The sequence below is a fragment of the Salvelinus namaycush genome, chromosome 17, assembly GCF_016432855.1.
Source record: "Salvelinus namaycush isolate Seneca chromosome 17, SaNama_1.0, whole genome shotgun sequence".
NCBI classification, from domain to species: domain Eukaryota; kingdom Metazoa; phylum Chordata; class Actinopteri; order Salmoniformes; family Salmonidae; genus Salvelinus; species Salvelinus namaycush.
In genome coordinates this window covers 2,324,481-2,339,379 of record NC_052323.1, presented here as the reverse complement: position 1 = coordinate 2,339,379, position 14,899 = coordinate 2,324,481, and the positions used below count along the sequence as shown (strand labels likewise).

General features: G+C 43.4%; 1 protein-coding gene across 3 annotated transcripts in view; it reads left to right on the top strand.

Moving 5' to 3' along the window:
• Positions 1-14,899, top strand: part of LOC120062216 (ETS-related transcription factor Elf-4-like) — a 59,972-nt gene that overhangs the window by 27,908 nt on the left and 17,165 nt on the right. For all 3 annotated transcript variants that reach the window (XM_039012020.1, XM_039012019.1, XM_039012021.1), the window contains one exon: positions 5,213-5,550. In XM_039012020.1, the coding sequence (XP_038867948.1) occupies positions 5,479-5,550 (72 nt within the window). In that variant the 5' untranslated portion in view covers positions 5,213-5,478. The remainder of the gene's footprint in view (positions 1-5,212; positions 5,551-14,899) is intronic.

Below are 14,899 nucleotides of genomic sequence, written 5' to 3'. Positions count from 1 at the left end.
GATAAAAAAAAGCCAGGCCGTCCTATAGTGATATTTCTATAGATTTGATGACAGGCTTTTTCTGGCATCTGTGCAAATTATTCATTCAGTCACAAGCCTATCTGTAAACTCTGACTAAGACAACGAATGTAATAGAATTTGAAAGTGCCATGGAACAACCATACTACTGACAGTTATGGTGGATGGCATGAGGAGTAAGGAGAAATTGAAGAGAGAAATGAGACAGGATTGTAGGGGTCATATCATATTCTGTCCTCTCTAAAAGGGACAGTTCATTCAAAAATCTACATTTTCAGGGCCTGTATTCACAAAACACTCACATTTGAATTGATTGAACTTGACTTTGAAGTGAACTGTCCCTTTAAGTCTAGAAGGGGACATTGGAGATGGACAGTACCAATGAGGTCATATACTATATGATGTCTATGGGAATCTAGGCATGCCCATAGACTGAAATAAATATATGCAGCCAGGAATGGGCTCCCATATGAACCTGACCTCTAGATGTTTACTTTCTTCCCAGAGAAGCAGAGAGAGGGGATTCTGCTTAGTCCAGGTTTATGCGTGCTGTCTGCTCCATGTGTGGCCCCTAGCCTGTGTGACTACTGAGTGCGGGGAGTCACTAAGTTGTCTGTCTGCCCACGGAGGTAGTTTAATGTGGGGCCTGGAACTGAAGGCTCCATCTGCTCCACCTCCCATTTAACCCCACGAGGAGGTCCATTCCCCTGGGAGGGGGCAAATCTCCCTCCTGGCAGTCATAGGGCTCCAGCTTATAATGGCCAGCTGTGGGTGGCAGAGGTGGGCATGGAAACTATCCATGGGCAGAGTGAAAGAGAGAGCGAGAAAGAGGGAGGGAGAGGCTGTGTGAAATGAAAGGCTGGCCTTCAGTACTCTTCCCACTCTTCCTTTCCACTCCTCTTCTCCTCTCCACTCCCCCTCTCCCTCCTCTGAGCTTCACGTTATACATTTACCAAAAGCAGGCAGGGGGAAGAAACAAGAGACTTTTAATCAGACATTTGTTTGACCTCCCTGCCCTGCCCTCCTCACCCCCACCTCACCACTTTCCTCCCCCAATTTTAACTCCCCGTCTTCCCTCTCTCACCCTCCCCCCTTTCACCACCCCCTCAGAGACACAATTGAACTAGGAATGCACTTCGTCAGTCACACAGGCATTTCAAAGCAAACAGGCCCCACCCTGCAGCAGTGGAGAAGGAAAGGGGGTAGGTAGGGGCGGCTGGGGGGGTGGTGGTATCGGGGGGGGGGGGGGGGGGGGGGGGGTTCTAAGTACTGCTGCCATCTCTATCTTTCTCTCTCCCCTCTCTACTGTTTCCAGCTCTCATCTCCTCCCCCCTCCACCTCCCGATTTAATCTTTAACCAGACCCCCGGCCCCTCCCCTTCACATCCACAGCCCTTGAGACCATCATGTGGGATGTGGGCTACGCTCTCACTAGAACCCCCCTATCCCTCCATCCACCCATCTCATCCTCCCTCCCGAAGGGGGCTTGGGCAGAGACCATCAGAAGAACGGTGTTCTTTTTCCAGAACTTGTTTCCTGTTCTTCCACCCCACCCATGTGCCCCCCCATCATTTACACTGGCTCTCATGACCAGGGGTGAGCTCACATCCTTGGGGGGTTGGGGGGGGGGCGATACCCCTCCCAAGGTACTACAGATGTGACGTCAAAGGGGGACTAGTCTACTTACCGCTACTGGGCTTTGATGGAGTAAAGGGAACCATGTGCTGCTGAAAGTGGAGCAACACTGACTGACAAGCCAGACGAAACTCTTCTGAGTTTATGCAAAAAGCAATCAAAAAAATGTCTTCAATCAATCAATCAAACCCAGCCTAAAACCCCCAAAAGCATCTTTGTGATCCGTGTAGTCATGTCTAAAGTTGATCTAAAATTGAAAAAATATTTCCCCCCCTCATCAATCTACACACAGTAAATACCCTGTAATGACAAAGCAAAAACATGTTTTTTTCTATTTTTTCAAATGTTTAAAAAAACAACGGAAATATCACATTTACATAAGTATTCAGACACTTTACTCAGTACTTTGTTGAAGCACCTTTAGCAGTGATTACTGCCTCGAGTCTTCTTGGGTATGACACAACAATCTTGGCACACCTGTATTTGGGGAGTTTCTCCCATTCTTCTCTGCAGATCCTCTCTAGCTCTGTCAGGTTGGATGGGGAGTGTTGCTGCACAGCTATTTTCAGATCTCTCCAGATATGTTAGATTGGGTTCAAGTCCGGGCTCTGGCTGGGCCACTCAAGGACATTCAGAGACTTGTCCCGAAGCCACTCCTGTGTTGTCTTGGCTGTGTGCTTAGGGTCGTTGTCCTGTTGAAAGGTGAACCCTCGTCCCAGACTGACGTCCTGAGCACTCTGGAGCAGGTTTTCATCAAGGATCTCTCTGTACTTTGCTCTGTTCATCTTTCCCTCAATCCGGACTAGTCTCCCAGTCCCTGCCGCTGAAAACCATCCCCACAGCATGATGCTGCCACCACCATGCTTCACAGTAGGGAGGGTGTCAGGTTTCCTCCATACGTGACGCTTGGCATTCAGGCCAGAGTTTAATCTTGATTTCATCAGACCAGAGAATCTTGTTTCTCATGGTCTGAGAGTTATTTAGGTGCCTTTTGGCAAACTCCAAGTGTGTTGTCATGTGCCTTTTACTGAGGTGGGGCTTCCGTCTGGCCACTCTACCATAATGGCCTGATTGGTGGAGTGCTGCAGAGATGGTTTTCCTTTTGGAAGTTTCTTTTATCTCCACAGAGGAACCTTCGATTGCTCAGTTTGGCCGGGCGGCCGGCTCTACAAAGGGTTTTGGTGGTTCCAAACTTTTTCCATTTAAGAATGATGGAGGCCACTGTGTTCTTGGGGATCTTCAATGCTGCAGGCATTTTTTGGTACCCTTCCCAGATCTGTGCCTCAACATAATCTTCTCTCGGAGCTCTACGGACAATTCCTTTGACCTCATGGCCTGGTTTTTGCTCTGACATGAACTGTCAACTGTGGGACCTTATATAGACAGGTGTGTGCCTTTCCAAATCATGTTCAATCAATTGAATCTGAGCAATATTTTTCGAGTCTGATAGCAAAGGGTCTGAATACTTATGTAAATATTTATTTATGTTTTACATTTTTATAAATTAGCAAACATTTCGAAAGACCTGTTTTTGCTTTGCTATTATTGGGTGTTGTGTGTAGATTGATGAATAAACATTTTTATTTAATCAATTTAAGAATAAGGATGTAACGTAACAAAATGTGGAAAAAGTCATGGGGTCTGAATACTTTCCGAATGCACTGTAGCTTCTCACTAAGGTGACAGCTATAATCACACACTTTTTCAAGTGACTACAATAGAAACTGAATGTGAAGCTGGGTAATGGATGTATTGGATCTTTCCATGTGCTCCGTGCTAGTCTTGATTCTACTTTGGAAGACTGTGAGAGTGCATGTCAACCCAGCTAAGAATTCTATGGAGAGAGAACGTTTTTGTAATGTTACCCTAATGTTTGAGTGTACAGTTTTCTATTAGTTATGGGCCCATTCTATCTGTGTTAGCAAAAACCTTCTGAGAACATTTTAGCATGTTTTGGCATCAGGGTTAAGAGAACATTTCCTTAATGTCAAACAGAACATGGTTACCATGTTCTGGGAATATATAATATTCCCAGAACATTTCTTTGTATCAGTTGTCAGGACATTGCCTGATGGTCCCAAAGAAACGTCCCCCCCCCCCCCAATTTCCACTTGTTACTGTTGTCGAGCCAATCAAGGCCCTGATTTGTGAACCTCTGATCCATTCATAGCTCTTTGTCTGTTGGCAAAGTAATGGATACACACACACACACACACACACACACACACACACACACACACACACACACACACACACACACACACACACACACACACACACACACACACACACACACACACACACACACACAGTGTTTTTACATACTGTTTTCAACTTACATATGTCACACATGTTCATTTATACAGTAATTATTATTCAACAGTCCTCACCTGGGATTTGAACTCGCAACCTCTTTGTTCACAGTACACCAATCTTCCTGCTACACCACCATGTCCATGTCAAATACTGGTTCATCTGACCTTGATTGGCTCTGCAACAGTAACAAGGCGTGATGTGTAACTATGTGACGTTCTGACAACTGATACACAGAAATGCTGCTGCAATGTTCCCATGAAACATGTCTAGAACATTAATATCTTAAATTCTGAGAACATGGAAACCAAGTTCTGGGTAAGTTCTATCTTGGAAACATTCCTTGCACATCACGGGAACATTCCTATGAAAACGTTAGTAAAAGACATAATGAGACTCTTAAGGGACATTCTCTAACGTGGGAACGTTTGTTGTTAGCTGGCAGCCTGGCAGGCTGGCAGGCAGGCGGGCAGGCGGTTAGGGCCCCCTGAGCCAAGAATGAACCAGTGATCTGAATTCTCCACTGGAACCAGCAGTCTTTTCATGGGAGAAAGCATATAGTGAGGCCCGTGGTTGTCTCCTATACCCTTTTCACACTTTTGTGGTGACCCAAACAGTACTGTGCTGGCTGGGATATTTTCTTACTTCTTGGCCTCAGACACATAAACATTACTCACACACTCTGAGTGTGGACCCTCTCACAAATTACTCCCATAGGCTTAGTTCAACAGGCTTAGTGCCTATAGGCTTTAGTTAATCAAGGTAACACAGTTTTGTGATGCACAGGAGACCTGGGTTCGACTTCGAACCCCAGTCAGTCACAGCTGGTCTTACACACACATTTGGCTACAAATAATCAAATTGCTACCCAGACTATTTGCATTGCCCCCCCATTTTACACCGCTGCTACTCTCTGTTGGTATCATCTATGCATAGTCATTTTATTAACTCTACCTACATGTACATATTACCTCAACTAACCGGTGCCCCCGCACATGGACTCTGTACCGGTACCCCCCTGTGTATAGTCTCGCTATTGTTATTTTACTGCTGCTCTTTAATGACTTGTTACTGTTATTTCTTATTCTTACTCATATTTAGTATTTTTTAAACTGCATTGTTGGTTAGGGGCTCGTAAGTAAGCATTTCACTAAAGGTCTACATCTGTTGTATTCTGCGCATGTGACTAACTTTTGATTTTGATTTGATTGAATAACTGTGGTTACTGACATGTTCCTTTCTCTCAGGCAGGTGTAGATGCTCCAGACGCAGCAGGCCCCAGGAAGAGGCTGCCTCCATCCAGGCTCAGCGCGGCTCTTCTCTCAAACAAGTGTGAAGAGGCCACTGGAGAATCTCAAGAAGGGAAGACATTTTGTTGTGACCCACAGTGACTCTTCAGCAGTGACATTGACATTTGAACCTTGGGTGCAGTCTGGTGGATTTTCTGGACAGTCCCTGGAGGGGTAGGAAAACACCCTACCCATCTGTGTCCTACCCTCGGATCTTCATCACCATGGCAACAGCAGTGCAGCCCAATGAGCTAGTGTTTGAGTTTGCCAGCAATGGAATGGATGAGATCAATCAGGTACCTGTCATTACATTGGAAATAAGCAGTAGTCAATAACAGTAGTGTTATCAATATGTACCCCCACCAATATAGAAATGTTAAAGCTGGAATCTGCAGTAGTGAGAAACAGTGCCCTTGGCTGCCCCACCACCATTGTTATTGCTTTTGTTGCCGAGCTGAGGAGCATGGTGAAAAATATTGCAGTACATATTGTGCTCATCTATGGCACGTGCAATGATGTCATAGGGGACAAAACATTGTTTGGTCATTGTTTGCAGTAACTTTGTTGTTGTACTATTGCAAACGGATGTGGCTGTTTCACCATTAAGGACTCCAGCTTTTCCAGGGAAATTTTACAGATCATATTGAGAAAAGTACTGAAAGGATTTGCGAAACAAAGATTATTTAAACCAAAACTGACTTATAAGTGTAACTTTCGATAAACAACATGGTCAGAGGGATTTGAACAGGGAAGTCAGCAAGCCAGCGGGTCAGAGGCTTTACTGTCTTCGTGACGTGATGGAGAGAAGGAGTGGAGGAGGAAGGGATGGCAGGGAGAGGACTGGGAAATGGAGTGTGGGCTGTTGGCAGGACAGAGACGGAAAGTGTGAGGGACCTGGGCCCGGTTTCCCAAAAGCATCTTAAGACTAAATTCATCGTTACAACCATTGGGAAACTGGGCCCAAGAGTTGGGACTCTTTTAGTATGCGTGGGAGGAGACGGTGGGGCTTTGCCAGGACCTGTCAATTTAGGGCACAAAGGTTACTCTGTGTGTGCTTGTGTGTCTCTGTGTGTGTATGTATGTAGATGTAGAGGGACGAGTCGTCATTGGCTCCTCTTGCCTGAATAGCACTGGTTCAGGACTAACCAGACAGACCTGTTGTGGGAGGCTGTTTGTGAGGTGACGTGCTAATTTCACTGAAAAGCTTACCATTGTTTGGAAATAACACAGGCCTCCTCTTGGGTTCCTCCCTGTGCCCACTCAGTCAGTTACCTGAGGATTACATTGCCTGTCCACGTGGTATCCGGAAAAAATATCTTAAAATAGCACTGGGATAACTTATTTACATTTAGCGCTAATGCTAATGAAGGTGGCTATTTTGTTTTCGCTGGAGCTAGCTTGTCTGAAGGGTTTATCTTTCTGTATGGGGGCTGTGGAATCAAAGAAAACCACAGCTAGCCTAGCCTGCTGGACTGTAATGATTAGCCTTGTTATATTGGATTTTACAGTCAATAAGTAGCTCCCTGAGTCAGGGCCATGGTGTAATGACTTCAGAATTATGTTTAGCTCAGTTTAGTGTCTGAAAGCTTCTATTATAGAGTTCTATGGAAGCCTGGTGTGGTCATACACATTTACACCCACTCACATTTTTTACTGAATAGTAATTCAATTACAGCACAATTACAGCACCCCATTTTAAGTACTTCAGTTGTTATCTGTGGTGTGGCTATGCAGTGGTGTCATGCCCATAGGGGGCAAATGCATGTGCCCCCTCAGATTTGTCCTGTTTTAGAATTTTTCAGATGTTAAATTAATTACTAAATGTTTTATCATAATTATTTATATAAAGATCTGACAGCGGTATTTTGCGTTGGCGGCACACTGACTGGACCAGCCCTCCCACCTCATTCTCCATAGTAAGTGGTTCCTTTCAAGGTGCATGGAGAAAATAGTCCCTAGGCAGGAGGCTATATTGTCAGTGGAGGAGGAGAGAGAGTGTAGAGTGACTCACACAGCATTTTATTTGATTTTACCTGCCAGTGATGGGCAGGAGGTAAGTTTGTAAATTAATTTGATCAAGCTATGTAGCCTATTGATTCCTTCTTGATGAATAAATAAAACATATTTTTTTGTTTCTCTGTAATACTAGCCACCTAGCAATTTTATGAAGTTGGCTTAAGCTGGCCAGGTAGATAGTTTCACAATCTCACAGCCTCATAGCTAGATACCAAGGCATTTCAGGCTATCAATCAAGTTAGAGTAGCTTGTCTAACTATCTTACAGTGCCTTCAGAAACTATTCCACATTTTGTTGTGTTACACCCTGAACTCAAAATGTATTACTTTTTAAATTTTTTATCTCACTTACCTACACACAATACCCCATAATGACAAAGTGAAACATGTTTTTCGAAATTTTAGCAAATGTATAAAAATGTAATATAGAACTATCTAACTTACATAAGTATTCACACCCATGAGTCAATACTTTCTAGAATAACCTTTGGCAGCAAGCTCTCTAAGAGCTTTCCACACCTGGATTGTACAACATTTGCCCATTATTGTTTTCAGAATTCTTCAAACTCTGTCAAATTGGTTGTTGATCATTGCTAGACAGTTTTCAGGTCTTGCCATAGATATTTAAGTTGATTTAAGTAAAAACTGTAACTCAGCCACTCAGGAACATTCACTTTCTTCTTGGTAAGCAACTCCAGTTAAGATTTGGCCTTGTGTTTTAGGTTCTCCTGCTGAAAGGTGATTTCATCTCCCAGTGCCTGTTGGAAAGCAGACTGAACCAGGTTTTCCTCTAGGATTTTGTATGTGCTTAGCTTTATTCCATTTTTTTTATATCCTGAAAAAAAACTCTCCAGTCCTTAATGATTACAAGCATACCCATAACATGATGCAGCCACCACTATGCTTGAAAATATGGAGAGTGCTACTCAGTAATGGGTTGTATTAGATTTGCCCCAAACATAACACTTCGTATTCAGGACAAAAAGTTAAATGCTTTACCACATTTTTAGCAGTATTACTTTAGTGCCTTGTTGCAAACGGGATGCATGTTTTGGAATATTTTTATTCCGTACAGGCTTCCTTCTTTTCACTTATCACTGTCAATTAGGTTAGTATTGTGGAAAAACTACAATGTTGTTGATCCATGCTCAGTTTTCTCCTATCACAGCCATTAAACTCTGTAAGTGTTTTAAGGACACTATTGGCCTAATGGTGAAATCCCTGACCGGTTTCCTTCCTCTCCGGGATCTGAGTTAGGAAGGACGCCTGTATCTTTGTAGTGACTAGGTGTATTGATTCGCCATCCAAAGTGTAATAACTCTACCACAGGAGGTTGGTGGCACCTTAATCGGGGAGGACAGGCTCGTGGTAATGGCTGGAGTGGTGGAATGGTATCAACTACTTCAAACCCATTGTTTGATGCCATTCCATACGCTCCGTTCCCGACATTATTTTGAGTCGTCCACCCCTCAGCAGCCTCCACTGAATTACTCCAACTTGCTCAAAGGGATATTCAATGAATGTTTTTTTTTTAACCAATAGTTCTTTGGAAAATCTCCCTGGTCTTTGTGGGTGAATCTGTGTTTGAAATTCACTGCTCGACTTTATGCGTGTGGTACAGAGATGAGGTAGTCATTCAAAAATCATGTTAAACACTGTTATTGCACACAGAGTCAATGCAACTTATTACGTGACTTGTTAAGCACATTTTTACTCCTGAACTTATTTAGGCTTGCCATAACAAAGGGGTTGAATACTTATTGACTCAAGACATTTCAGCTTTTAGAGTTTTTGTAAAAAAATAAATATATATACACAATTCCACTTTGACATTATGGTGTGTAGGCCAGTGACACAAAATATAAATCTAATCCATTTTAAATTCAGGCTGTAACAACAAAGTGTGGAAAAAGTCAATGGGTGTGAATACTTTCTGAATGGGCTGCAGCTAAGATAACCTACGCAGAAAAATATAGATATTTTTACATAGAATTAGGCATAATGATCATGGCTCTTGATTGCAGGAAAAAGCTGAATGCACAGACGAGTGTTTGAAAAATGCTAAATTCTTCAACTTCAACTGTCACCCCACCTCTATCTTCATGAACTTCGTGCCCCGTCTAAAATAATGGGTGCATGACACCCCTGTGACTATGGCATATTTTCCATGAACTTCCTCTATCAGCCCCATTAGGGGATGTTAAAAGTATATAGGTGGGGCTAAAAACCGCGACATGGGCAGGTAAAGCAGAAGCGGGTTGATTATAGGGGAACCTCTCACACACAGGGGATTGCTTTCATAGCCGAAACTGGGAACTCAGAGATGCTAATACTCCACTGATCGTTATATCTGGTTGAGAGCAGCAAAGAGGAAGATGCAGCCAATATGGCTTTGTGTAATTCGTACTAAATACCATACTCTGTTTTGCACCTTTCATTATCTTGTTGAGATAGTTGAGTGTCTTTTGGCTCATAGGAAAGTTAGCTAGCTGGCTACCCACTGGGCAAAAACTGGTTGGCGTGGTTTCCATGTCATTTAAACAAAATCCTATGTGATGACCCTGAATCAACGTGGAAAACTGATTACATTTGCCAAAAGTAATAAACTTAAGGGAATTTAGTATTTTTTTTCATCCAACTTTTAACCTAAATCAAATGACATGGTGAAATGTTTCACTGATTTCATGTGGAATCCATGTTAGTTGACAACCAAATGCAAATCAAAGCTAGAAATGACGTCTGTGCCCCATTCTGTCAAAACAACAACAACAGACAGACACAGACGTCTTCTGCCCCGCCAGCAGAATCTGTGTTGGTTTCACTTTGTCTGGTCTGGTTCTGCTAGGGAGGGGAGACAGTGTGGTGTTAATGCACAGATGAGTAAACTCAGCAGACTTACTGGTGCTCTCTTTGTCTGGTCACTAAAACATGCACACACACAAGGTCACAGGCATCAGTGACGGGGCTCCCGACCGACCGAGATATCTGGTATTGTGTCTAGCTACTACATTCTGAGAACAATAGACATCATGCTGTTGTGTCAATGAAACGTCAGCTTTTACAGTCGAAGGACACAACAAACGGCATTCTTTATCTTTGTATTTCCCAAGTGGAGGTCCCAAATGGTCTCGTGACCCACCATTTGATACTGACATCATGGAAAAGCAGCTTGTTTGATGGACAGTGTTCTGAAACCTAAGATATATTGTTTGTGAAGTTAATAGAACAGTCCCTGAACTCCTAGCTATGTTTACATAGTCTAATTGTTTGGTAATGAATCCTAAAGGTTGAATGATTCCACGTAATGCAGTTGTCTGTGGCAGGGTGCTGTTAGTTTACACCACTGCTACTCTCTGTTGTTATCATCTATGCATAGTCACTTTAATAACTCTACCTACATGTACATATTACCTCAATTAGCTTCACTAACCGGTGCTCCCGCACATTGACTCTGTACCGGTACCCCGCTGTATATACTGTAGTCTCGCTCGTTATTTTACTGCTGCTCTTTAATTACTTGTTACTTTTATTTATTATTCTTATTTGTACTGCATTGATGGATAGGGGCTCGTAAAATCATCAGTAAAAGTAAAAAACTCAGAACGTTGATTTTTTTATTCCATTTATACCTATTTGTTGTTCATTACACCATATTGGAATTTTAAGTCAAAGTGTTGTTACTGGACTTTCAACGTGACAAGGTATTTGGCTACTAATGTTTTTTGGGAGGGTAGTACAAAGCAGCACATAGATAGATGATAATCAGGCAAAGAGCTGTAGTCTGTCTCCATCTCCTGGTAATTTTCAGAAACTGACACTGAATTAATTTATTCTCTCTGGCTATGAGAGTGCAGGCCAAAATAATTTGCACCATTTCATTAGAGCATTTTTGGTTGTTTGATATTTAGAATAACTTAACCTAACGTAAAGGACCTGCAAGCTACGAGTCCTGCCTGCTCCATGTCCTTTTTGGAGCTGGAACTGAAGTCTTTTGGGCATGTATAGGGAAAAAAAAAAACAGAAAGAGGTGCCATACACACAGCCTCCTTTTGTGGTGCTACTGAAGACAGGAAAATAACAGTGTGCTGACCGAAAATAAAATCTGTGTCTTTACTCCACAAGGAGTCACAGAATGAGAGATAAGAGAAGCTTATCTGGGAAACAAACTGCCATGTCACATTGGTAGACCTACTGTAGACAGTGTTTCCCCTACCATTATATAGAGCCAAGTGGGAACCCCCACCTATAGGTCTGTTCACAAAAATGTTTATATTTAAATAAACCCTGAATGTTTGTTTGCAACACCTCTGGAAAATAAGATGAGGGTAACACTGGTGGACGTGGTAAGTGTTGAAAGTGTTGCCAAGTGAGCTTTGTTGCCACACGCAACAGTTTCTCATATGGCCGTCATACAGTTTGGCCAGAGCTCTGGCAATTTCCTTAGTTGAGAAATGTCCTCAGCTCTTCCTGTGTTGAGAAATGTTGTGCTGGAAATGAGGGCGTGTGTCTGGAATTCCCAGCAATAAGAATGTCCCAGTGGGCCACTGAAACACTGTTGGAATGAGCTCTCCCTCATATCAAATCAATGCAAACAACATTTTATTCATCACATTCACATATTTAATAGATGTTATTTATATAGATATATATATATATATATATATATATATATATATATATATATATATATATATATATAAAAAGTTCTCCCCAATTTCCTGGTGGCCAATTGGTAGTTACAGTCCTGTCTCATCACTGCAAGTCCCGTATGGACTCAGGAGAGGTGAATGTCAAGAGCTGTGTGTCCCAAAGAAAGCCACACTGCTTCTTGACACAATGCCCACTTAACCCAGAAGCACCAATGTGTCAGGGGAATCACCACACACCTGGCAACCGTGTCAGTGTGCACTGCCCGCCACAGGAGTCACTAGCTCACAATGGGACAAGGACATCCCTGCCAGCCAAATCCTTCCCTAACCCAGACAATGCTGGGCCAATTGTGCGCCGCCCCATGGATCTCCTGGTCGCAGCCAGCTGCGACAGAGCCTGGACTCAAACCCAGAAGGTAGCACTGTGATGCAATGCCTTAGACCACTGCGCCACTCGGGAGGCCTTAGCAGATGTTATTGCGGGTGTAGTGAAATGCTTGTGGTCCTAGCTCCAACAGTGCAGTAGTATCTAACAATTCACAACAATACACACCAATCTAAAAGTAAAAGAATGGAATTAAGAAATATAGAAATATTAGATTGAGCAATGCCGGAGTGGCATTGACTAAAATAGAATAGAATACAGTATATACATATGAGATGAGTAAAGCAGTATGTAAACATTATTTAAACATTATTAAAGCGACTCGTGTTCCATTATTAAGTGATGGCTCTAGTCTGATGGCCATGAGATAGAAGTTGTTTTTCAGTCTCTCTGTCCCAGCTTTAATGCAGCTGTACTGACCTTGCCTTCTGGATGATAGCGGGGTGAACAGGCCTTGGCTCGTGTGGTTGATGTCCTTGATGATCTTTTTGGCCTTCCTGTGACATCAGGTGCTGCAAGTGTCCTGGAGGGCAGGTAGTTTGCCCCCGGTGATGCGTTGTGCAGACCTCTGTTGACCCTGCCACATACATCTCATGTCTGAGCTGGTGAATTGCGACTCCACTTTGTCTCTGTACTGACGTTTTGCCTGTTTGATTGACTTACAGAGGGAATAACTACACTGTTTGTATTTGGCCATATTCCTAGTCACCTTGCCATGGTTAAATGCGGTGGTTCGCACTTTCAATTTTGCGCGAATGCTGCCATCTATCCACGGTTTCTGGTTTGGGTAGGTTTTAATCTGTTGTACACTGAGTGTACAAAACATTAAGAACACCTGCTCTTTCAGACAGACTGACCAGGTGTATCCAGTTGAAAGCTTTGATCCCTTATTGATGTCACCTGTTAAATTCTTTAAAAGTGCTTTCCTCACCATCTTAAATAAGCATGCCCCATTCAATAAAAAAAACAAAAACAGGAACAGATATAGCCCTTGGTTCACTCCAGACCTCACTGCCCTTGACCAGCACAAAAACATCCTGTGGCTTACTGCATTAGCATCGAATAGCCCCCGCGATATGCAACTTTTCAGTTAGGAACCAATATACACAGGCAGTTAGGAAAGCAAAGGCTAGCTTTTTCAAACAGAAATTTGCATCCTGTAGCACAAACTCCAAAAAGTTCTGGGACACTGTAAAGTCCATGGAGAATAAGAGCACCTCCTCCCAGCTGCCCACTGCACTGAGGCTAGGAAACACTGTCACCACGGATAATTACGTGATAATTTAGAATTTCAATAAGTATTTTTCTACGGCTGGCCATGCTTTCCACCTGGCTACCCCTACCCCGGTCAACAGCCCTGCACCCCTCACTGCAACTTTCCCAAGCCTCCCCCATTTCTCCTTCACCCAAATCCAGATAGCTGATGTTCTGAAAGAGCTGCAAAATCTGGACCCCTACAAATAAGCAGGGCTAGACAATCTAGACCCTCTCTTCCTAAAATTATTCGCCGAAATTGTTGCAACCCCTATTACTAGCTTGTTCAACCTCTCTTTCGTATTATCTGAGATCCCCAAAGATTGGAAAGCTGCCGCGGTCATCCCCCTCTTCAAAGGGGGAGACACTCTAGACCCAAACTGCTACAGACCTATATCTATCCTACCCTGCCTTTCTAAGATCTTCGAAAGCCAAGTTAACAAACAGATCACCGTACCTTCTCCGCTATGCAATCTGGTTTCCGAGCTGGTCATGGGTGCTCGTCAGCCACGCACAAGGTCCTAAATGACATCATAACTGCCATCGATAAGAGACAATACTGTGCAGCTGTATTCATTCACCTGGCCAAGGCTTTCGACTCTGTCAATCACCACATTCGGCAGACTGCCTTGCCTGGCTCACTAACTACTTCTCTGACAGAGTTCAGTGTGTCAAATCGGAGGGCCTGTTGTCCGGACCTCTAGAAGTCTCTATGGCGGTGCCACAGGGTTCAATCCTCGGGCCGACTCTTTTCTCTATGTACATCAATGATGTCGCTCTTGCTGCTGGTGATTCTCTGATCCACCTCTACGCAGACGACACCATTCTGTATACTTCTGGCCCTTCTTTGGACACTGTGTTAACTAACCTCCAGACGAGCTTCAATGCCATACAACTCTCCTTCCGTGGCCTCCAACTGCTCTTAAATTCAAGCAAAACTAAATGCATGCTCTTCATCCGATCGCTGCCCACACCTACCCACCCGTCCAGCATCACTACTCTGGACGGTTCTGACTTAGAATATGTGGACAACTACAAATACCTAGGTGTCTGGTTAGACTGTAAACTCTCCTTCCAGACTCACATTAAGCATCTCCAATCCAAAATTAAATCTAGAATTGGCTTCCTATTTCGCAACAAAGCATCCTTCACTCATGCTGCCAAACTTACCCTAGTAAAACTGACTATCCTACCGATCCTTGACTTCGGCGATGTCATTTACAAAATAGCCTCCAACACTCTACTCAGAAAATTGGATGCAGTCTATCACAGTGCCATCCGTTTTGTCACCAAAGCCCCATATACTACCCACCACTGCGACCTGTATGCTCTCGTTGGCTGG